Raw genomic sequence first — 25,177 nt, 5'->3', positions numbered from 1 at the left:
GGTTTATATGATGTGTGTGTGTGTGAGGGTAGCCAGTCTCCAAATCTCAACCCCATAGAAAATCTTTGGAGGGAGTTGAACGTCTGTGTGGCCCAGCAACAGCCCCAAAACATCACTGCTCTAGAGGAGATCTGCATGGAGGAATGGGCCAAAATACCAGCAACAGTATGTGAAAACCTTGTGAAGACAGAAAACGTTTGACCTCTGTCATTGCCAACAACGGGTATATAACAAAGTATAGACACAAACTTTTGTTATTGAACAAATACTTATTTTCCACCATAATTTGCAAATAAATTCATTAAAAATCCTACAATGTGATCTTCTGGATTTTTTTTCTCATTTTGTCTGTCATAGTTGAAGTGTACCTATGATGAAAATTATAGGCCTCTCTCATCTTTTTAAGTGGGAGAACTTGCACAATTGGTGGCTGACTAAATACTTTTTTGCCCCACTGTATGTGTGTGTGTGAGGGGGTTTACATGATAGTTGTGTGCGTGTGTGAGGGGGTTTATATGGTATATGTGTGTGTGTGAGGGGGTTTATATGGTATATGTGTGTGTGTGAGGGGGTTTATATGGTATATGTGTGTGTGTGAGTGGGTTTATATGATAGATGTGTGTGTTTGTGCGGGGTTTCTATGAAGGGCCTCTGAAGAGGAGTATCTTATCATCTACAAAAGGACACCATAATAGAGCTGTGACTGTAGTTACATCTGAAATTTCACACCATTCCCTATATATAATAGTCACTACTTTTGATCAGCAGGGTCCATAGTAAGTAATGCACTATAATGGTGCCATTTTAGCCACACCAGAATAGAGAGCTGGCTGCTTTACTTTACTAGAGATGGTCAGCTCTATAGACTCTATAATGTTGTAACATGCTGTGACTGTAGCTTACCTGGACACAACAAGCGGAAGGATGAGCATCTTCAACATCCTCATCAGCAGCTCTCCAGGGAACTGGAAATACTTCACTTCCTGTGGGGGGCGGGTTGGGGGGGTGGGAGGAGGGGTAGAGAAAACAAACAAGCCGTTATTGAAGATGACCAGTATTGAGGATGACAGGTATTGTGGATGACAGGTATTGTGGATGACAGGTATTGTGGATGACAGGTATTGAGGTTGACAGGTAATGAGGATGACAGCTATTGAGGATGACCGGTAGTGAGGATGACCGGTAGTGAGGATGACAGATATTGAGGATGACAGGTATTGAGGATGACCGGTAGAGGATGACAGGTAGTGAGGATGACAGCATGCTATTGACATTTCACATGCAGTAGTGAAGTACTCGAAAAAAAGGAAAATGTACTTTCAGGTACAATTTGTGTAAAACTTTTTAGAAATGCTAATGGTTTTATATTTTAAGGAGGTTGTGCAATGAAGTTACTTTTCAAGGAACTCTTATGTCATTGCAAAAAGTATGTGCAGTACTTATGTTAAACGTTAAAGGCAGAATTCTGAGAATTTTGTTCTGTTCCTCAAAGACGACCTCTAGTGTGTGTCTCATGCAGGGAAGTGTGTGTTTCATTCTGTCCATAATATTTTCATTTCAGTGTCTGCATGAGTTAAGGTACAGTCAAGGCTCATTAATTATTCAATTTCTCTTTCTAGTCACGTAAATTCTACAGCCAATATAAAATGGTAAGCGGTTTTTGTGGAATTGTGTGTGTGTGTGTGTGTGTGTGTGTGTGGGGGTGGGGAGTATATACTTTAAGTGCATATTATGTTGTAAGAATGAGCTGGCCCTGGCTGTCAATGTGTGGGAGTGTTTATGTATGAGGGGGTGTTTGTGTGTGTGGGAGTGTTTGTGTATGAGGGAGTGCTCGTGTGTGTGAGAGTGTTTGTGTGTGTGGGAGTGTTTGTGTATGAGGGAGTGTTTGTGTTTGTCGGAGTGTTAGTGTGGTGGGAGTGTTAGTGTGGTGGGAGTGTTAGTGTGGTGGGAGTGTTAGTGTGGTGGGAGTGTTTGTGTATGATGGAGTGTTTGTGTTTGTCGGAATGTTTGTGTGCGTGGGAGTGTTTGTGTATGAGGGAGTGCTCGTGTGTGCGGGAATGTTTGTGTGTGTGGGAGTATGGGAGTGTTTGTGTATGAGGGAGTGCTCGTGTGTGTGGGAGTGTTTGTGTGTGTGGGAGTGTTTGTGTATGAGGGAGTGTTTGTGTTTGTCGGAGTGTTAGTGTGGTGGGAGTGTTAGTGTGGTGGGAGTGTTTGTGTATGAGGGAGTGTTTGTGTATGTGGGAGTGTTTGTGTATGAGGGAGTGTTTGTGTATTAGGGAGTGTTTGTGTGTGTGGGAGTGTTTGTGTATGAGGGAGTGTTTGTCGGAGTGTTTGTATGTGTGAGAGTGTTTGTGTATGAGGGAGTGTTTGTGTATGAGGGAGTGTTTGTGTATGAGGGAGTGTTTGTGTGTGTGGGAGTGTTTGTGTATGAGGGAGTGTTTGTCGGAGTGTTTGTATGTGTGAGAGTGTTTGTGTATGAGGGAGTGTTTGTTGGAGTGTTTGTATGTGTGAGAGTGTTTGTGTATGAGGGAGTGTTTGTGTATGAGGGAGTGTTTGTCGGAGTGTTTGTATGTGTGAGAGTGTTTGTGTATGTGGGAGTGTTTGTGTATGAGGGAGTGTTTGTGTATGAGGGAGTGTTTGTGTGTGTGGGAGTGTTTGTGTATGAGGGAGTGTTTGTCGGAGTGTTTGTATGTGTGAGAGTGTTTGTATGTGTGAGAGTGTTTGTGTATGAGGGAGTGTTTGTGTATGAGGGAGTGTTTGTCGGAGTGTTTGTATGTGTGAGAGTGTTTGTGTATGAGGGAGTGTTTGTGTGTGTGGGAGTGTTTGTGTATGAGGGAGTGTTTGTCGGAGTGTTTGTATGTGTGAGAGTGTTTGTGTATGAGGGAGTGTTTGTGTATGAGGGAGTGTTTGTGTATGAGGGAGTGTTTGTCGGAGTATTTGTATGTGTGAGAGTGTTTGTGTATGAGGGAGTGTTTGTGTATGAGGGAGTGTTTGTTGGAGTGTTTGTATGTGTGAGAGTGTTTGTGTATGAGGGAGTGTTTGTGTGTGTGGGAGTGTTTGTGTATGAGGGAGTGTTTGTCGGAGTGTTTGTATGTGTGAGAGTGTTTGTGTATGAGGGAGTGTTTGTGTATGAGGGAGTGTTTGTCGGAGTGTTTGTATGTGTGAGAGTGTTTGTGTATGAGAGAGTGTTTGTCGGAGTGTTTGTATGTGTGAGAGTGTTTGTGTATGAGGGAGTGTTTGTCAGAGTGTTTGTATGTGTGAGAGTGTTTGTGTATGAGGGATTGTTTGTGTGTGTGTGGGAGTGTTTGTCGGAGTGTTTGTATGTGTGAGAGTGTTTGTGTATGAGGGAGTGTTTGTTGGAGTGTTTGTATGTGTGAGAGTGTTTGTGTATGAGGGAGTGTTTGTGTGTGTGTGGGAGTGTTTGTCGGAGTGTTTGTATGTGTGAGAGTGTTTGTGTATGAGGGAGTGTTTGTCGGAGTGTTTGTATGTGTGAGAGTGTTTGTGTATGAGGGAGTGTTTGTCGGAGTGTTTGTATGTGTGAGAGTGTTTGTGTATGAGGGAGTGTTTGTCGGAGTGTTTGTATGTGTGAGAGTGTTTGTGTATGAGGGAGTGTGTACATCTGTGATCAAGGTCATTGTATAAAATAACATAGCTGGAGATGGTGGTCCAGAATATAGATCCGTTTCAGATACTGGCAGTAGGTTTCATCCCACTAGGCAGTCCAGTTCAAATTCTGGTTTTGATTTACATTTGGTTGAGTTGTCAACTAACCTGAATTCAACATGAAATCAACAAAACATCTCACCATGTCATGGGACTTAGGTTAAAAGTTGGATGAAGAAAATACGAAATTCCAATCAGTTTTCCATGTTGATTCAACATCATCATACTCCTTTTTGTTGTTGAAGTAACGAGGAAACAATGTTGATTCAACCAGTTTTTTTCCCCAGTGGGATGTATTGCAGTGCATTGCAACAGGTGTTGGAGTGGTCTTGAATTGATCAGATGATAGTTTTTGCTTAGACTTAACACATTGACTCCGACTGACTGCTGACAGTTGTTATGAAGTTAGTTTCTGATGGCAGCTCAGTATTCAACAGTTGTAGCCAATAGCGCAGAGCGATATCCTAGTCTGACAATTACTCTGAATTACTGAAAAGGAGAGCTAACAGTGAGGAATAGTAGAATGGACAGTAGGACAGAAAACTCTGCAGACTTAACAGACAAGCTTCTCCGAAACATCCCATCGAAAATCAACTCTTTAGATTAAAGTTAATCTTGACAAGAGAATCAGGCAGCCCTGATTGTACTTTCATGTACTTTCATGTACAAAACCTCAGATTTAACTCTCGACACATAGACACTTCCACACCACACGTCCTAAAACTGGCCTTGATCCAGAGCACACGTCAACAACAACCCACTGTTCCTCTCTCTCTCCATCTACCCCTCCCCCTAAACTCAACCTCCATCCTCCATCATGTTTAGCCCAGTCAGACGGAAGTTGGCAGTTTGTCAAAACTTAGAAAAAGCTTCTTTACTCTACACTATCACTTTGGTGGCATGGCTAGGTGAATCTGCCACAGGAGTCGATGGAGCATGATCCTTTTTATAGGTCACAGCAGGTGGAGGCTATCTTCTCCTGTCCACAGAGGAGATGGACGAGAGAGAGAAGTAGAGAGATGGAGACAGCAATGGATGGGGAGAGAGGGAGAAAGAGATAGATTGAGAGAGGGAGAGAGCAGGAGAGAGACATACATATACTGTACATGTAAAGAGTGAGAGTGATGGATAAAACGTGACTTGACGTAAATCTCCATACCCTGCCATGTCTGTGAGAGATAAACATATATTTTTTATGTAGGGCCACAGTCATAGTCTGCTTATGTTAACCTGCACTTCGGTGTTCAGAGCAAAATACCCACTGGTCACACACTGGTTGACTCAGTTATTTCCACGTAATTTCAATGAAATGATGTTGAACCAATGTGGAATAGACGTTGAATTGACGTCTGTGCCCAATGGGGAAACCCCAGCAATTGCAGTGACTTGAAAGTCTACAGCTTTGCAGTGGACAACATTGGTCAGACATGGTCAGACCACATTTTATCACCTTAAAGCATTCTGCTGTTATGTCACATTCTGTTGTGTTAAACCAGTGATGTAGTGGAGGGCACCTGTTTTATTTTGCGCAGGCATTTACTCACCTATCATGGAAAAATGCATTGAAACTACAGGGATCATTACTTTATTCACCATGAATGACAATCAGCGTTAACCAAAGCATTATTATTTACTAATACATCCCTGTGTGCAACCATGCATGACTAGTGAGTGGCCGAGGTCATTTGTGTACTGTACAGTGCATTCAGAAAGTATTAAGTATTAAAGTTACAGCTTTATTCTAAAATTGATTACGTAAAAAAACGTCTTATCAATCTACACAAAATACACCACAATGACAAAGCAAAAACAGGTTTTTAGAAATTTGTGCAAATACATCTGAAATACCTTATTTACATAAGAATTAAGACCCTTTGCTATGAGACTCTTTGGAGAGACCTGAAAATATCTGTGCAGTGACACTCCCCATTCAACCTGACAGAGCTTGAGAGGCTCTGCAGAGAAGAATGGGAGAATGTTCCTCAATATGTGTGTCAAATCAAATCGAGTCAAATTTGATTTGTCACTTACCAAGAAATGCTTATTTACAAGCCCTTACAATGCAGTTCAAGAAATAGAGTTGAGAAAATATTTACTAAATAAACTAAAGTAAAAAATAAAATAAAAAGTAATACAATAACATAACAATAACGAGGCCATATACAAGGGGTGCCGGTACCGAGTCAATGTGCGGGGGTACAGGTTAGTTGGGGTAATTTGTACATGTAGGTAGGGGTAAAGTGACTACGCATTGATAATAAACAGCGCAAAGCAGCTGGGGGGTCAATGTAAATAGTCCGGTGGTTATTTGATGAATTGTTCAGCAGTCTTATGGCTTGGGGGTAGACGCTGTACATGAGTGTTTTGGACCTAGACTTGGCGCTCCGGTACCGCTTGCTGTGCGGTAGCAGAGAGAACAGTCTATGACTTGGGTGACTGGGGTCTTTGACAATTTTTTGGGCCTTCCTCAGACAGTATATTGGTCCTGGATGGCAGGAAGCTTGGCCCCAGTGATGTACTGGGCCGTACGCATTACCCTTTCTAGCGCCTTACAGTTGGATGCCGAGCAGTTGTCATACCAGGTGGTGATGCAACTGGTCAGGATGCTCTCGATGGTGCAGCTGTATAACTTTTTGAGGATCTGGGGACACATACCAGATCTTTTTAGTCTCCTGAGGGGGAAAAGGTTTTGTCGTGCCCTCTTCACAACTGTCTTGGTGTGTTTGGACCATGATAGTTTGTGGACACCAAGGAACTTAGCTCTCGACCTGCTCCACTACAGTTCCGTCGATGAGAATGGTGGCGCACTCTGTACTCCTTTTCCTGTAGTCCACAATCATCTCCTTAGTCTTCATCATGTTGAGGTAGAGGTTGTTGTCCTGGCACCACACGGCCAGGTCTCTAATCTCCCTATATGCTGTCTCGTTGTTGTTGGTGATCAGCAGGATTTCTTATAAGCGTCTGGATTTGTGTCCCGCTGCTTGAAAGCGGCAGCTCGGTGTGGATGTTGCCTGCTTTCATTGGCATTGTCGATGAACTTATTGCTGAAGCCAGTGACTGAGGTGGTGTATTCCTCAATGCCATTGGATGAATCCTGGAACATATACCAGTCTGTGCTGCAAAACACTCCTGTAGCTTAGCATCCGCCTCATCTGACTACTTCTGTATCGAGCGAGTCACTGGTACTTCCTGCTTTAGTTTTTTGCTTGTAAGCAGGTATGCTAAAATGTCTAAAAACCTATTTTTGCTTTGTCATTACAGTCTCTAACTATTGGTTAGAGCCTGTAAGTAAGCATTTCACTGTAAGGTGAACCTGTTATATAAACTTTAATTTGATTTGATTTGTATTGTGTGTAGATTGATGAGGGGGAAAAAACAATTTAATCAATTTTAGAACAAGGCTGTAACGTAACAAAATGTGGAAAAAGTGAATACTTTCCAAATGCACTGTATATGTTATGTCACTCATTCTTAAAAACACACACTAAAAGTAATCGGTGGAGTGCTACTACTCTCATAACTAAGGGATGTTTACTGGCATACAGAATTCAGTTTAGCAGAGTAACACGATTACACAGCCACACTTCCAGGGGGTTTTCAGAAAACAACTTGAGCATGGCTTTGGCAGGTCTAGGGTTTGCCTTTAATTTGGGTCTTCTTTAGAAAGCTGAGCACTCTGATCATAACTGTAGACACTGGTTATACCTGTAGAGTTCTCTGGTAGATATGGAATGACATTGAGCATGAAAGGAGAAAAGAGAAAATAACAGCAAATAATTGTATCTCAGTGCTTTGAGTCAAAAGGGAATGCAAACAGAGCATTGCTTTGGCAATGTTAACATATGTATCCCATGCCAATAAAGTCCCTTAAAATGAATTGAATTGAGAGCGAGAGAGAGAGAGGAGATAGAGAGAGAGAGAGAGTGTGAGAGAGAGAGAGTGTGAGAGAGAGAGAGAGAGAGAGAGAGAGAGAGTGTGAGAGAGAGAGAGAGAGAGAGAGAGAGAGAGAGTGTGAGAGAGAGAGAGAGAGAGTGTGTGAGAGAGAGAGAGAGAGAGAGAGAGAGAGAGAGAGAGAGAGAGAGTGTGAGAGAGAGAGAGAGAGAGAGAGAGAGAGAGAGAGAGAGAGAGAGAGAGAGAGAGAGAGAGAGAGAGAGAGAGAGAGAGAGAGAGAGAGAGAGATTAACATTCATACTTAGCATTGATTGATTTTCAAGAGGCTTTTGGGTTACACAAATTAGAGTGGGCTTTGACTTAGTCATACTGGTGGTTGATTTGACAAGAGTTCTTATATTGGAAAAACAGGACCCATTATGATTAAATGAGGTTCATATCAATGTCATCCATAAGAATTATGTTTTTCATTTTTAGCTAGCTGCCCAAATAGAATAATCATGTGCGGGGAGAGAGAGAGAGAGAGAGAGAGAGAGAGAGAGAGAGAGAGAGAGAGAGAGAGAGAGAGAGAGAGAGAGAGAGAGAGAGAGAGAGAGAGAGAGAGAGAGAGAGAGAGAGAGAGAGAGAGAGAGAGAGAGAGAGAGAGAGAGAGAGAGAGAGAGAGAGAGAGAGAGAGAGAGAGAGAGAGAGAGAGAGAGAGAGAGAGAGAGAGGAGAGAGAGAGAGAGAGTGAGAGGAGAGAGGGGAGAGGGGAGAGGAGAGAGATGGGGAGAGAAGGAGAGGGAGGGGGAGGGGGAGAGAGAGAGTAGAGGGGGAGTGAAGGAGAGGGAGGGGGAGAGGGGGAAGGGGGAGATTAGGGAGGAAGGAGAGGGGAGGAAGATAGAGGGAGAGGAAGAAATAGAGGGAGGTAGAGTTTTGAGTTTTAAAATAACTTAGATTTATACTGTTAACACAAAGAACGGCACACTGTGCCTTTTCAGAAATTAAACAACAAATGTGTCATTCATAAATAAACATAAAACAATACAAATTAAATGAAAATAAACAAGCTTTTACATTCAACTTATTTCATTAACATAAAATAGTTTCCCCTCCTCCACAAAACGTATCACTCCTCCGTAAGCTCACTTCTCCTCAAACATTGGGAGATCTTTTACAGCCGTAAAGAACTCAAAATCCACTTTTATTCTCGCTTTGACTAATTCCTTAAAAACACATCTTACATCCTGCCCATATCCCGTGTCTATTGTATGTTTCCTACTCCGAAAAATGTACATTTTAGCTTGTCCCAAAATAAAACTTAACAGTTGACATTTTCTTTTCTGTTGCATAATTTATTGAAACCCCAAAATAAAACAGTATTATTGAAAAAGTCCCCATACAGCTGTAAACAAAGACTCCAGTATTTCAAAGAGAGGCTTTATCCTCTCACACTCCATAAAACAGGGATTTAAAAAAAAATGTATATTACAAAAAGGACATCCGTCTCCAATATCTGAGTTAATGACAGATACAAAAGCATTAACTGCAATGATGCCATGCAACACCCTCCATTACACGTCACCAGTACCCTTTTGTAATGGTGGCTTGTACAGTGATCTCCAAGCTGGCTTTACCTTGTCATCAAGGCCCAGTTTTACCCTCCGAGTGTCTTTTCTATTTTCAAATGTATCTTTATTTAAAACCTTGACACACCCCGTATATAAGTCCTTCCCATTCACCTCATCCAAACCCATCTCTTCCAACCCTCTCAAATCCAGTAACAATGCCTTTCTTTCTGACTCTGGGATGTTGGGTGTAATCCCTAGTCTTGGAAATGTGACGTTTTCATCTTGCACCTTTTTCTTGTGACTGTTGAGCATAATATCCTCTTCTGCTGACAGAGCCTTCCTGCAGCTTCCTAGCAGTTGTCTGACAATTCTTTCCAATCTCACTCGCAAATGTTCAGCCACCCGTCCTCTGTCTATTAAGGTGGGCCGAGCCATGTACATTAACTGTTTTAGGGTGATAATTTTGCCCTTCATCAGAATCTTGGAGAAATGTGGAACAGCTGCAGTTGTACAATCCAGTCCTGCCCCATACACCAGAGGTTCCACCAGCAGCCAATGCACTGACTCCATTGTAGTTCCTCTGGACACCTTAATTATACTCCAAACCCTAAGGTCTCTGTAAAACAGACCTTATCCCAGACCTGAACAGACCTTATCCCAGACCTGAACATACCTTATCCCAGACCTGAACAGACCTTATCCCAGACCTAAACCAACCTTATCCCAGACCTGAACAGACCTTATCCCAGACCTGAACAGACCTTATCCCAGACCTGAACAGACCTTATCCCAGACCTGAACAGACCTTATCTCAGACCTGAACAGACCTTATCCCAGACCTGAACAGACCTTAACCTAAGCCACTTACGTGCTGTAGTACAAGACCTTGTCCCCCCTCCTGTTTTGACAAATACAGAACACTTTGTGGAACCCAGTGATGTTTATCCCAAAAGAAATCTACAATAATTGCCGGTATCTTAGCCAGAAGGCCAGACAGTGGCTCTAAACACGACAACCGATGCCACAGTACAGAAGTAACCACATTATTAACAATAATAGTGTGCCCCCTGTAGACATACAAGTCAACAACCAACGCCATCTCCTCATCCTCCCTTCCAACACTTCAACCACCCCATTCCAATTGTTTTCCATAGTCCCCTAGGTACTCCAAGATACTTAAAAACTCCCTTACACCATTCCAGCCCCCCTGGCAAAACAATTCGTCCTTGAGGCTGATTTTATGCTATCATACCCAATGATAGCACCCACTGCTTAGCCACATTCGTCCACGGAACACCCTGCAGCAGCAGGAATCTTTACCCCATGCCGCCGACTAAGTTTTTCAAACTCCAAACCTCCACAAGTGGCCATTGCAACCAGACCCTCCCGCCTGTTGCGCACTTTAGATAAACAACCTCAAATATCCCACCACCCCTATACATGCTTAGTGATAGTGAGACAGTATAACCTTAAAGAGAGATAGAGATAGAGAGAGGGAGAGGGAGAGAGAGAGGGAGAGGGAGAGAGAGAGAGAGATATTGAGAGACGAGGGAGAGAAAGAGAGAGAGAGATAGGGATAGAGAGAGGGAGAGGGAGAGAGAGAGGGAGAGGGAGAGAGAGAGAGATATTGAGAGAAGAGGGAGAGAAAGAGAGAGAGAGAGAGAGAGAGAGAGAGAGAGATAGGGAGAAAGAGAGAGAGTGAGGGAGGGAGAGATGGAGACCCAGGGTAAAAGATAGATGTGATGATACATGAAGGATGAAAGAGTGGGAGAGAATGGGATTGATAAAAAATATGAGTTTCACAGAAATTAGAGTGGGCTTTGACTTAGTCATACTGGTGGTTGATTTGACAAGAGTTCTTATATTGGAAAAACAGGACCCATTATGATTAAATGAGGTTCATATCAATGTCATCCATAAGAATTATGTTTTTCATTTCTTAGCTAGCTACCAAAATATAATAATCATGTGTAAACGATGTTCTATACAGTGTCTTGTGAATGGCTCACGGCCAAATATTCCTCAACGTGCAGTGAGGGTTACACAGTCACACATTGCAAAGGCAAAGGCAAAGAGAGTGAGAGTGGAGAGAGGGAGAGAGAGAAAGTGAGGAGGGAGAGAGGGAAAGAGGGAGAGAGGGAGAGAGAGAGAAAGAAGAGGGGGACACAGAGAGAGGAGATGGAGAGAGAGAGAGAGAGGGTAGCCTAGTGGTAAGAGCATTGGTCTAGTAACCGAAAGGTTGCAAGTTCAAATCCCCGAGCTGACAAGGTACAAAATCCGTCGTTCTGCCCTTGAACAGGCAGTTAACCCACTGTTCATAGGCCGTCATTGAAAATAAGAATTTGTTCTTAACTGACTTGCCTAGTAAAATAAAGGTCAAATAAAAAAATAAAAGAGAGAGAGAAGAGGGTGAGAGAGAGGAGATGGAGAGAGAGGGCAAGAAGAGGGTGAGACAGAGAGAGGAGATGGAGAGAGAAGAGGGTGAGACAGAGAGAGAGATAAGATAAGAGGAGAGAGAGAGTGAGAGATAAAAAGCCTTTGACTCAATTTGGCATGAGGGTCTGCTGTACAAATGGATGGAAAGTGGTGTTCGGGAAAAACATGCAACATTATAAAGTCGATGTACACAAACAACAGGTGTGCGGTTAAAATTGGCAAAAAACACAAACATTTCTTTCCACGGGGCCGTGGGGTGAAACAGGGATGCTGCCACAAAAAAACTATACATAGCTCAGCCTAAACATCAGCACCATAGGTAACTTCCACAAAGCTGTGACTGATCTGAGAAACAAGGCAAGAAGGTACTTCTATGCCATCAAAAGGAACATAAAATTCGACTTACCAATTAGGATCTGGCAAAAAATACTTGAATCAGTTATAGAACCCATTGTCCTCCATGGTTGTGAGGTTTGGGGTCCTCTCACCGAACAAAAATTCACAAAATGGGACAAACACGAAATTGAGACTCTGCATGCAGAATTCTGCAAAAATATCCTCCGTGTACAACGTAAAACACCATATAATGCATGCAGAGCAGAATTAGCCACTAATTATCAAAATCCAGAAAAGAGCCATTAAATTCTACAACCACCTAAAAGGAAGCGATTCACAAACCTTCCATAACAAAGCCATCACCTACAGAGAGATGAACCTGGAGAAGAGTCCCCTAAGCAAGCTGGTCCTGGGGCTCTGTTCACAAACACAAACACACCCTACAGAGCCCCAGGACAGCAGCACAATTAGACCCAACCAAATCATGAGAAAACAAAAAGATAATTACTTAACACATTGGAAAGAATTAACAAAAAAACAGAGCAAACTAGAATGCTATTTGGCCCTACACAGAGAGTACACAGCGGCAGAATACCTGACCACTGTGACTGACCCAAAATTAAGGAAAGCTTTGACTATGTACAGACTCGTAGGCAGACATGGCTCTCAAGAGAAGACAGGCTATGTGCTCACTGCCCACAAAATGAGGTGGAAACTGAGCTGCACTTCCTAACCTCCAGCCCAATGTATGACCATATTAGAGATACATATTTCCCCCAGATCACACAGATCCACAAATTCGAAAACAAATCCAATTTTGAAAAACTCCCATATCTACTGGGTGAAATTCCACAGTGTGCCATCACAGCGGCAAGATTTGTGACCTGTTGCCATGAGAAAAGGGCAACCAGTGAAGAACAAACACCATTGTAAATACAACCCATATTTATGCTTATTTATTTTATCTTGTGTCCTTTAACTATTTGTACATTGTATATATATATATATATATATATATATATATATATATATATATATATATATATATATATATATATATATATATATATATATATAATATGACATTTGTAATGTCTTTACTGTTTTGAAACTTCTGTATGTGTAATGTTTACTGTTCATTTTTGTTGTTTTTCACCTTATATATTCACTTTGTATGTTGTCTACCTCACTTGCTTTGGCAATGTTAACACATGTTTCCCATGCCAATAAAGCCCTTGAATTGAATTGAAATTGAATTGAGAGAGAGAGAGAGGGAGAGGGAGAGAGAGAGAGAGAGAGAGAGAGGGAGAGAGAGAGAGAAAGAGAGGGAGACAGAGAGAGAGAGAGAGAGAGAGAGAGAGAGAGAGAGAGAGAGAGAGAGAGAGAGAGAGAGGAGGCAGAGTGAGAGACAGAGAGGCGGAGAGAGGCAGTGTGAGAGACAGAGAGGCAGAGAGAGGCAGAGTGATAGGCGGAGATGTGGATTGAGGCAAAGTTAGAGAGAGATGTGGATAGAGGCAGAGTGAGAGAGAAAGGTGGGTAGAGGCAGAGTGAGAGACAGAGAGGTGGATCGAGGCAGAGTGAGAGAGAGAGAGAGAGAGAGAGAGAGAGAGAGAGAGAGAGAGAGGAGGCAGAGTGAGAGACAGAGAGGCGGAGAGAGGCAGTGTGAGAGACAGAGAGGCAGAGAGAGGCAGAGTGATAGGCGGAGATGTGGATTGAGGCAAAGTTAGAGAGAGATGTGGATAGAGGCAGAGTGAGAGAGAAAGGTGGGTAGAGGCAGAGTGAGAGACAGAGAGGTGGATCGAGGCAGAGTGAGAGAGAGAGAGAGAGAGAGAGAGAGAGGTGGAGAGAGGCAGAGGGGGAGAGGGAGAGGTGGAGAGAGGCAGAGTGAGAGACAAAGAGGTGGAGAGAGGCAGAGTGAGAGACAGAGAGGTGGATAGAGGCAGAGAGAGAGAGAGAGAGAGAGAGAGAGAGAGGGAGGTGGAGAGAGGCAGAGGGGGAGAGGGAGAGGTGGAGAGAGGCAGAGTGAGAGAGAGAGAGAGAGAGAGAGAGAGAGAGAGAGGTGGAGAGAGGCAGAGGGGGAGAGGGAGAGGTGGAGAGAGGCAGAGTGAGAGACAAAGAGGTGGAGAGAGGCAGAGTGAGAGACGGAGATGTGGATAGAGGCAGAGTGAGAGAGAGATGTGGATAGAGGCAGAATGAGAGAGAAATATGGATAGAGGCAGTGAGAGACAGAGAGTTGTATAGAGGCAGAGTGAGAGAGAGAGGCAGAGTGAGAGACAGGTGGAGAGAGGCAGAGAGAGAGAGAGAGACAGAGTGAGAGAGAGAGAGAGAGCAAGAGAGAGAGAGAGAGGTGGAGAGAGGCAGAGTGAGAGACAGATAGGTTGATAGAGGCAGGGTGAGAGACAGATAGGTTGATAGAGGCAGAGTGAGAGCAAGACGGACCTAGAAAAGGTCTATAGAGAAAGTGGAGTAAAGAGACACATATAGGAATGGATGAGAGAGATGGAGAGAGAGGATGCTACATGATAATGACAGCTAAAGAGCTTTTCTGCTCTGCATTAGTCCGAGAGAGCTTAGTTTGCAGTTTAAGAGCAGGATCAGCACTTGCGTATGGCCGGCGGATGTGTATCTGAGAGGGTGTTTATTTGTGTGTGTGTGTGTGTGTGTGTGTGTGTGTGTGTGTGTGTGTGTGTGTGTGTGTGTGTGTGTGTGTGTGTGTGTGTGTGTGTGTGTGTGTGTGTGTGTGTGTGTGTGTGTGTGTGTGGCACGAGGGCTGCTGCTGCCAAAGGTCCATTTAAGAGATACTCGTTTTTAACAGCCAAGTGACACAACAAGGAGAGCCAGAACAGCTTGAAAAACAACATCCCTAACCCACTGCCATCGCCTCCCAGGGCATCCAAACCCCTTGGATTCCAGCCAGGTCACCCCTGATATAATTCAGTCTGCATTAGCCGACATTAGATGTCTGAGGAAGTTAAACAGGTTGTGAAATGTTGCAAGTTCGAATCCACCAATAGAAAGTTGTTTTTGAGATTTTTGTTGTTATTGAAACATCTGCTTCTGGTGTCAAAGGTTGCAAGTTCGATTCCAGCGATGGAAAGTTGTTTTTGAGATTTTTGTTTTAAGCCTATCCTAAACCGTAACCCTTACCTCAACCATTTGGAGTTAAATCCTTAATATAACCCTAACCTTAAAAAGTCAGACGTAGTGCCTAAATTGAACCTTAAGCGCTTTGAAATTTGATGTTTGGAACAACTTTGAAATCTGACGTTTCAGAAACATGGATGAAAGTCTAATTCTGCCGTGAGACTGTGAGAGCGTGATGATTCAGTACACTAACCCTTCATCTGTGGGTACCTCTCTCTACGTAGGTCTACAAACTTTTGTGCTACTGAATTTTTGCAACACGACACAAACCAAGCTTTGTTCACGTAGACTGTGAAATCACTGTGGAGAGCCCTTTAGACTCAGTGTAGAGAGGAGAGTGTGTGATGGCTAAGCAGTGTGTTATTGAACACAGTTCTGCTTACAGATCAGTTTGCATGCAAGATGCTAAACATATTTGTGTTGTATTTCACTCTGTTCTTGGCTGAAATCTGACAAATGTGATGTGTCATGACTATTAGGTTTCCTCACTCCACAGTAAATTCTCAGATTCTGGAAATATTTTATGCCATGATATATTGTTGATTACTAAATTTACACCATGTTGAATTCTGAATTTTATTCTTCATGCTTTTACACAACATTATTTAGACTCTCTTCACCTGTGGATTGAACTTTGATGTAGTTTAAGACCATAAAGAAGAGAGAGGAGACAAGTACAACATCCGGGTTGGAGACCTCTGTAAACCCTGCTACTCTACTACAGTCATTACAGTCTATTATCCTGTTCTATCAATAACCTCTCAAGGAGAACTAACAACAAGAAGAGACCTTCACTCCATGCACCTGGCCCTGTTGTGAGGGCAGATGCTCAAGGACAATTAAAAAAGAACTTGTTTAGCCCAAAAGCAGCTTTTAAACCCAAGCCAGTCGGGGTCTAAACAAGAACAAACTTCAACAGACCTCTCCTTATTTACACTACCCCTAAACACAGTTGTTGGCACCGCCTGCTAGTCTGCCACTATTCATTGGCACAGCAAGCACATAGCCATTACCGCATGGTCCAGAAATAGTTGGTAACACTTTACTTGACACCTAGTCACATAACACATTATGACACGATCATAGCATATGTCATAACAGCTGGCATTTGTCATAACCTGTCATAATATGGTCAAAACACTGTCATGACCCATATATATTATACACTCTTATGTAGGTGTCATAACCAGCCTTAAAATATAGCAATATATGTCACAACAGGTGTCACTTTACTTGGAGTAAGAAAATACACTTTATGACACTGTCAAGAAGCATTATGACCATCCTGTGTCACTTTACTTGGACTAAGAAAATAGACTTTATAACACTGTCAAGAAGCATTATGACCATGCTGTGTCACTTTACTTGGACTAAGAAAATAGACTTTATAACACTGTCAAGAAGCATTATGACCATGCTGTGTCACTTTACTTGGACTAAGAAAATAGACTTTATAACACTGTCAAGAAGCATTATGACCATCCTGTGTCACTTTACTTGGACTAAGAAAATAGATTTTATGACACTGTCAAGAAGCATTATGACCATGCTGTGTCACTTTACTTGGACTAAGAAAATAGACTTTATGACACTGTCAAGAAGCATTATGACCATCCTGTGTCACTTTACTTGGACTAAGAAAATAGACTTTATGACACTGTCAAGAAGCATTATGACCATGCTGTGTCACTTTACTTGGACTAAGAAAATAGACTTTATGACACTGTCAAGAAGCATTATGACATCAGCAACAGAGCATTGGGTTAGGCGCATGTCTGACATAATTTAATATGGTATATTTCAGAAAAATGTCATATAACATATTCATACTGTTGACAAGTATGCTATAGCGGAATGGAATGTCTTGCCTTGTGTGGTAGGTTATGTGGGTTTTTGACACTCTTATGTAGATGTCATAACCAGCCATAAAGTAATGCAATATATGTCACAACAGGTTTAAATATATGTGTCATGACAGTGTTTTGACCATATTAGTGGCGTAGAGCTCTAAGGCAGTGCATCTCAGTGATTGGGAGTCCCATAGTGCGGCGCACAATTGGCCCACCATCGTCCGGGTTTGGGTTCGGCAGGGGTAGGCCGTCATTGTAAATAAGAATTTGTTCTTAACTGACTTGCCTAGTTAAATAAAGGTTAAATAAAATAAACAATAAGAAATAATATTATGTTATGTTATGACATATTAAGACATGGTTATGACCGTGTCATAACATGTTATGATGCTGGGTGTCAAGGGAAGTGTTACCAAATAGTCAGTCACTTTGCTGTTCATGAAAGTACTCTAACACTGCTAATGAGGTTGGCCATGATTATAAACTGTGACTGATTGTGATGGAAGACTATGCAACATTATTGTCTATTAATAAAAGTTCCATAACTATGGTCCCAAACTGCTGACCCTGTGTCTCAGTGACTGGCAGTCAATTCCCCCATGCCGACTCTGATCAATTGCAACGATCACTTTTACACTTGAATACTCTTGAGTCCTTAAAGGGTTCTTCAACTGTCCCCATAGGATAACCCTTTGGAGAACACTTTCGGGCTCCATGGAGACCCCTTTTGGGTTCCATGTAGAACCCTCTGTGTAAAGTGTTCTATAGTACATGGAACCAAAAAGGGTTCTACATGGAACTGAAAGGAGTGTATATTTGAGGAAAGCTTTTGCATCAATTAAGTTATTTTGTTATAGTCACATTCATCCCAGATCTAGCTACTGTATGAAACCCCCCCAACTCACTCCACTGATCTCATGTGCTCTCCCTCTACACCTCAGGCCATCCTGCCTGATAGGATTGGACATAATGGGCAGCAGCAGCACCCTTTGGTTCCCCTGGTGTAAATATCCAGACAAACTGGGTCTGAGCCAAGTCTGCTGTCTGCCTGCCCGATCCCTCCTCTTCTCTCCTCAACCATTTCTCCCACTGCGCCCGTCATCACGTCTAAGATCACTATTCGGAATCAAATCAAATCAAATGTTATTTGTCACATGCGCTGAATACAACACCTTACAGTCAAATGCTTATTTACCAGCCCCTAACCAATAATGCAGTTTTAAGAAAATACCTGAACAACGTAAGAGATAAAAATAACACATGATTAAAGAGCAGCAGTAAAATAGCAATAGCCTGCTCCATCAGTGCTCAGACTGTCTCTCAATAGGCTGAGATCCTTGACTGAGGGCTTGTAGGCCTGTTGTAAGGCAGGTCCTCACCAGAAATCATCGGCAACAACGTCGCCTATGGGCACAAACCCACTGTCGCTGGACCAGACAGGACCGGCAAAAAGTGCTCTTCACTGACAAGTCACAGTTTTGTCTCACCAGGGGTGATGGTCGGATTCGCATTTATCGTCGAAGGAATGAGCATTACACTGAGGCCTGTACTCTGGAGCGGGATCGATTTGGAGGTGGAGGGTCCGTCATGGTCTGGGGTAGTGTGTCACAGCATCATCGGACTGAACTTGTTGTCATTGCAGGCAATCTCAATGCTGTGCGTTACAGAGAAGACATCCTCCTCTCTCATGTGGTACCCTTCCTGCAGGCTCATCCTGACATGAGCCTCCAGCATGACAATGCCACCAGCTATATTGCTCTTTCTGTGCATGATTTCCTGCAAGACAGGAATGTCAATGCCATGGCTGGGACCTGTTGGATCGGAGGGTGAGGGCTAGGGCCATTACCCCCAGAACTGTCCGGGAACTTGCAGGTGCCTTGGTGGAAGGGTGGGGTAACATCTCACAGCAAGAACTGGCAAATCTGGTGCAGTTCACGAGGAGGAGATGCACTGCATTACTTAAAGCAGCTGGTGGCCACAACCAGAGACTGACTGTTACTTTTGATTTTAACCCCCTTTGTTCAGCGACACATTATTCCATTTCTTTTAGTCACATGTCTGGGAAACTTGTTCAGTTTATGTCTCAGTTGTTGAATCTTGTTATGTTCATACAAATATTTACACATGTTAAGTTTGCTGAAAATAAACGTAGTTGACAGTGAGAGGATATTTTTTTGTTGTTGCTGAGTTTAGGTAGATCATCACTCGTTGAACCAGGGGATTCGTTTTTTTTTTTTCAAATCACCTGCAGCAGCACAGGGTGTGTGTCACGCCCTGGTCAAAGTAATGTATGTTTGTCTTCATTTATTTGGTCAGGCCAGGGTGTGACATGGGTTATTGTGGTGCGTTTTTGTCATGGGGTTTTTGTGGGGTGTCTAGCATAGTCTATGGCTGCCTGAGGCGGTTCTCAATCAGAGTCAGGTGATTATCGTTGTCTCTGATTGGGAACCATATTTAGGCAGCCATATTCTTTGAGTATGTCGTGGGTGATTGTTCCTGTCTTTGTGTTTGCATCAGATAGGGCCGTTTCGGTTTTTCACATTTCATTTATTTTTGTAGTTTCTGCATGTATAGTTTTTCCTTCATTAAAATATACCATGAATCATCATCACGCTGCATTTTGGTCCGATCCCTGTTCCACCTCTTCGTCAGAGGAGGAGATAGAAGAGAGCCATTACAGAGTGTGAACAACCATCTTATTGAATCAGATACTGAATCAGATACTGATTAAAAGCAATGTGCATGGTTCATTAGGGTTATTTTGTAATCTCTCTTCATTTATATGTAGGTGAAGTGGAGGCTGGGCATTCAGACAACGGTCCTTGCAAATCCCAAATTCTTGGGACGTCCATACCCCATTGAAATGTACATTTAAAATGGTTAAGGTTAGGGTTAGGGTTGGGTAAGGGTTATGGTTATGGGTAGGGGTTAAGGTTAGGTTTTAGGGTAGGGATGTCCCAAGGATCCCAGATAGCACTAACCTTCAGGTAACACAGTCAGGGTCCTTAAACCATTGAACTGTGAGAAGTGGGAGCTATTGGAGAGAATATGAATAGGATCATATTGATATATTACAATAACTATGTGCAGTGAAGACGCTAATGCCAATGTAGCAGGCTCTAAGAGATTTCATCAGCATTGAACGGCAGAATAATAATAAACCATAAGCAGTCTATTTAGCCTCCGACTCAAAAGTACATTAAGTCTCTCTTCCACTTTCTCTCTCTCGTTCTCTTTTTAAATATATTTCTTTCTCTCTCTTTCTTTCTCTCTGTCTCCCCTTTTCTCTTTGTGGTGTGAGACTGTGTAACCTTCACTGCAAATTGAAGAGGATTTGGCACACCTCCAGCCCCCATACTTTTTAATAAATAAAGCACCAGCATGACTAAATCAAAGCCCACTCTAATTTCTTCATCCCTCTAATGACAGGGCCCATTTCACCTCTTTATGGTTACATGTTAGCCTGTCCCTCTCATTGCCCTTCTCCTCTCCATCTCTCCATCTATATGTCCATCTCCAGCCCCCAACTCTACTCAACCACCAACATAAGTACAACCTACTCAACCCATCTAACCTGTTCACAGTCATGTCACTGTATCTCCCCCAGCCGCCAACTCAACAACCAAAAGGACTAAAAGCTCACTTTAATTTACGTGAAACCTCAGGAGCCTTCATCTATCTCCAACATGTCAGAAATGTACATCTAGAGACACTGAAAAAAACACTTATTACACATAATAATTATATCTAGGTATCTACTTTCATAACTAATGCAAACCGCTCCCAGCCCTCAACTCAAGTCAACCAACATTTCCAGCCTAAAGCCCACTGTAATTTATCAGACATCATAGAGACATCATCTTCTTCACTCTATATTTCCAACATGTCTTTCAAAATGAAGGGGCTAAGAGGCACTTTTGGCTAATGTACATTGCAGATAGTATAGTCCACTGATTACACATAATAACTGTAGGTAGCTAGCTACATTCAGAATCAAGCAAAAGATAACAGCCCCCAGCACCAACTCAACCAACAAAATTACTAATCACAGTCAGAGGCCTTCAGCAATCTCCAATCTCCAACTTGTCTTTCAATATGTAGAGGCTAAGAGGTTTTCAGGCCTTCGTTGTAAATACAAATTTGTTCTTTATTGATTCGCCTGGATAAATAAAGGTTAAATAAATATAAAAAAAGGTACTTTTGGTTATTGTAGTTACGACGGAGGGATAGGAGGAAAGCATTTGTTTGATTGGATGATAATCCGCCATAGTCAGAGTGAAGGACTATCCTGCTATATTTAAGCCCTATTCCAGAATATGATATAGCTTTACTCACAGGGGGTGAGGGGGATAAACTCTGAGGTGGGAGAGAAAGCTGCCGGCCCTCATCCGTATGAGACTGGACCTTCTCCATGGGGAAGCTGTGATCAGGGGTGGGGGGCAAGTGTCACATCTGCTTTGAGATGTAACGTACGGTTCTGTCAGGAGACAATAGTGCACGGAAGGCCACCTCCAGATTTCTATACCGACTAATATTGGACCAGGTCTCTCTTGAAAAAGAGATTCTCAGTAGAAAAAGATAACTCAAGATGAGACTAGACTGGATAAATAAAGGTTAATATTATGGATGGGGTGGTGTCAGTGATCCAGTCAGCTTATCAAAGGTCAGAGTAGGTGTTTCAATAAAGCTGTACATGTAAGTTAGACCTGGATTTGGCAACCCACTCCTCACCCTACACCTTGTCGTACTATGAAGCTATTGAGCTGCCATGTGGTGCTTACTACAATACATTATAATTAACATATCACTGTCTTTTTGAACACATTCAGTGGATCTCTTCTTGCACATAGCGGCCAAGGTGGGGAATGATGGGAGTCTACATAGATAGGACCTTATTTTGGGATAGAGGAACACAACCACACAAGGTTAGGAGGTGGGCTCACAACAAATAGTATTTTGGCCTTTTGGACCAGTGATTTGGGTGTACATTGACAGGTTTGTGGGAAGGGTAGAGTAGAGGCTTTATACTGTAGATAACAGCACATGTTGGACCATGGCATCACACGGGGGGAATGTGGAGATCCTGGGTTTAGTATTACTTCCACAGGTTCATAGGTAGGGTATAGAAAAGAGTTTATAGGTAGGGTATAGGAAGAGGTTCATAGGTAGGGTATAGAAAATAATTTCGAGGTAGGGTATAGAAAGAGGTTCATAGGTAGGGTATAGCAAAGAGTTTATAGGTAGGGTATAGGAAGAGGTTCATAGGTAGGGTATAGAAAAGAGTTTATAGGTAGGGTATAGGAAGAGGTTCATAGGTAGGGTATAGAAAATAATTTCGAGGTAGGGTATAGAAAGAGGTTCATAGGTAGGGTATAGCAAAGAGTTTATAGGTAGGGTATAGGAAGAGGTTCATAGGTAGGGTATAGCAAAGGGTTTCTAGGTAGGGTATAGGAAGAGGTTCATAGGTAGGGTATAGCAAAGGGTTTCTAGGTAGGGTATAGGAAGAGGTTCATAGGTAGGGTATAGAAAAGAGTTTATAGGTAGGGTATAGGAAGAGGTTCATAGGTAGGGTATAGCAAAGGGTTTATAGGTATGTTATAGGAAGGGGTTCATATGTAGGGTATAGAAAAGAGTTTCTAGGTAGGGTATAGAAAAGAGTTTCTAGGTAGGGTATAGGAAGAGGTTCATAGGTAGGGTATAGAAAAGAGTTTCTAGGTAGGGTATAGGAAGAGGTTCATAGGTAGGGTATAGAAAAGAGTTTCTAGGTAGGGTATAGGAAGAGGTTCATAGGTAGGGTATAGAAAAGAGTTTCTAGGTAGAGTATAGGAAGAGGTTCATAGGTAGGGTATAGAAAATAGTTTCTAGGTAGGGTATAGGAAGAGGTTCATAGGTAGGGTATAGAAAATAGTTTCGAGGTAGGGTATAGGAAGAGGTTCATAGGTAGGGTATAGAAAATAGTTTCTAGGTAGGGTATAGGAAGAGCTTCATAGGTAGGGTATAGAAAAGAGTTTATAGGTATGGTATTAGAAGGGGTTTATAGGTAGAGTATAGCAAAGGGTTTATAGGTATGTTATAGGAAGGGGTTCATATGTAGGGTATAGAAAAGAGTTTCTAGGTAGGGTATAGGAAGAGGTTCATAGGTAGGGTATAGAAAAGAGTTTCTAGGTAGGGTATAGGAAGAGGTTCATAGGTAGGGTATAGCAAAGGGTTTCTAGGTAGGGTATAGGAAGAGGTTCATAGGTAGGGTATAGCAAAGGGTTTCTAGGTAGGGTATAGGAAGAGGTTCATAGGTAGGGTATAGAAAATAGTTTCTAGGTAGGGTATAGGAAGAGGTTCATAGGTAGGGTATAGCAAAGAGTTTCTAGGTAGGGTATAGGAAGAGGTTCATAGGTAGGGTATAGCAAAGGGTTTCTAGGTAGGGTATAGGAAGAGGTTCATAGGTAGGGTATAGAAAATAGTTTCTAGGTAGGGTATAGGAAGAGGTTCATAGGTAGGGTATAGCAAAGGGTTTCTAGGTAGGGTATAGGAAGAGGTTCATAGGTAGGGTATAGAAAATAGTTTATAGGTATGGTATAGGAAGGGGTTAATATGTAGGGTATAGAAAATAGTTTCTAGGTAGGGTATAGGAAGAGGTTCATAGGTAGGGTATAGAAAATCGTTTCTAGGTAGGGTATAGGAAGAGGTTCATAGGTAGGGTATAGAAAATCATTTCTAGGTAGGGTATAGGAAGAGGTTCATAGGTAGGGGTTTCGAGGTAGGGTATAGGAAGGGGTTTATATGTAGGGTATAGAAAAGAGTTTCTAGGTAGGGTATAGGAAGAGGTTCATAGGTAGGGTATAGAAAATAGTTTATAGGTAGGGTATAGGAAGGGGTTCGTAAGTAGGGTATTGAAAATAGTTTATAGGTAGGGTATAGAAAAGAGTTTATAGGTAGGGTATTGGAAGGGGTTCGTAAGTAGGGTATTGAAAAGGGTTTCGAGGTAGGGTATAGGAAGGGGTTTATAGGTAGGGTATAGAAAAGAGTTTCTAGGTAGGGTATAGGAAGAGGTTCATAGGTAGGGTATAGAAAATAGTTTATAGGTAGGGTATAGGAAGGGGTTCGTAAGTAGGGTATTGAAAATAGTTTATAGGTAGGGTATAGAAAAGAGTTTATAGGTAGGGTATAGGAAGGGGTTCGTAAGTAGGGTATTGAAAATAGTTTATAGGTAGGGTATAGAAAAGAGTTTATAGGTAGGGTATAGGAAGGGGTTCGTAAGTAGGGTATTGAAAATAGTTTATAGGTAGGGTATAGGAAAGGGTTTATTGGGTAGAGTATAGGATTTATAGGTAGATCATTGTTGAACCAGGGGATGACAGAGGGAGGGGTGTGGCTGATGGAATACAACGGAAAAGGAATCACAATCAAAAGGAATCAAAGGAATCACATAGGGGAGTAGGGAGTATGTAGGAAGGAGGCTGCTTACTGACCTGCTCTGTGAGCCTTTTAGTCCTTAGGAAGAAGCCCAGCAGGCATCCTATGACCACAGCCAACACAGACAGAATGAGGAGTCCATTCTGTTTGCACACCCCCTTCACCCTCACCCACACTGCATCCAGAGCCACAACCATCACAAATCCCTAGTCTTTCCCAGTCCACGCTGTATCAGCAGCAACCCATAGAAAAGCACTGACCCAACCCAGGATGGATGAGGGTGAAAAGAGAGGGAACGAGAACGAAAGAGATAGAGAGAAGAGGACAGAAAAGAAGAATGGGAACGGATGAGATAGGCAATTCTTGATCTCCTTTCACGCTCCAGGTTTAAAGATACTTTTGGACCGTCCGAATGGGCGTCCCTCTCTCCTTTCTGGCTGGTGAGCTGTGCTGGACTAAGGAGATCAACACACTTTCCAGGCATCCCCTTTCTGTTCTGCCCCACCCATCCATCAAGAGACCCAGCCCTCCCCTCCAGACCTCTATTCCCAGCCCTCCCATCCCTCCCTATCTGCCTCCCATGCCTGCATCCACTCCCTCTTTTCCCCTCCAATCATCAGAGTTCTAGCCCTCCCCTCTATCCCTCCATCCCCACACTGTGACCAGCCCATCCAGCCCCTCCTCAGCCCAGCCTGTGATGCCGCCAGGGGTCTATGAGAGTGTGACAGCTGGCAGTATTGTTCTGAGGGTTAACATCAGAAATCCTCTTACAGAGACACCGTATTTAAAGGGAGCTGAAGGCTGGATTAAAGATCCAGCAACAATTGGACAAGGAAGGTTACCTGCAAGTTTATCACAGAGAGATCATAGATGGCGTCCTTTCAGCCTGTTGAATTAA

General features: G+C 42.7%; 1 protein-coding gene across 1 annotated transcript in view; it reads right to left on the bottom strand.

The window, feature by feature from the left end:
* Nucleotides 1-24,721, bottom strand: part of slc1a7b (solute carrier family 1 member 7b) — a 108,827-nt gene extending 84,106 nt beyond the window's left edge. Inside the window, exons 1-2 of the mRNA XM_052461808.1 lie at nt 24,336-24,721; nt 904-983 (exon numbers count right to left, since the gene is read on the bottom strand). Coding sequence (XP_052317768.1) covers nt 904-983; nt 24,336-24,476 — 221 coding nt within the window. The 5' untranslated portion in view covers nt 24,477-24,721. The remainder of the gene's footprint in view (nt 1-903; nt 984-24,335) is intronic.
* Nucleotides 24,722-25,177: the final 456 nt, after the last annotated feature.

Source organism: Oncorhynchus keta, chromosome 1, assembly GCF_023373465.1.
Source record: "Oncorhynchus keta strain PuntledgeMale-10-30-2019 chromosome 1, Oket_V2, whole genome shotgun sequence".
Taxonomy (NCBI): domain Eukaryota; kingdom Metazoa; phylum Chordata; class Actinopteri; order Salmoniformes; family Salmonidae; genus Oncorhynchus; species Oncorhynchus keta.
This window is presented reverse-complemented; position numbering and strand designations above follow the sequence as displayed.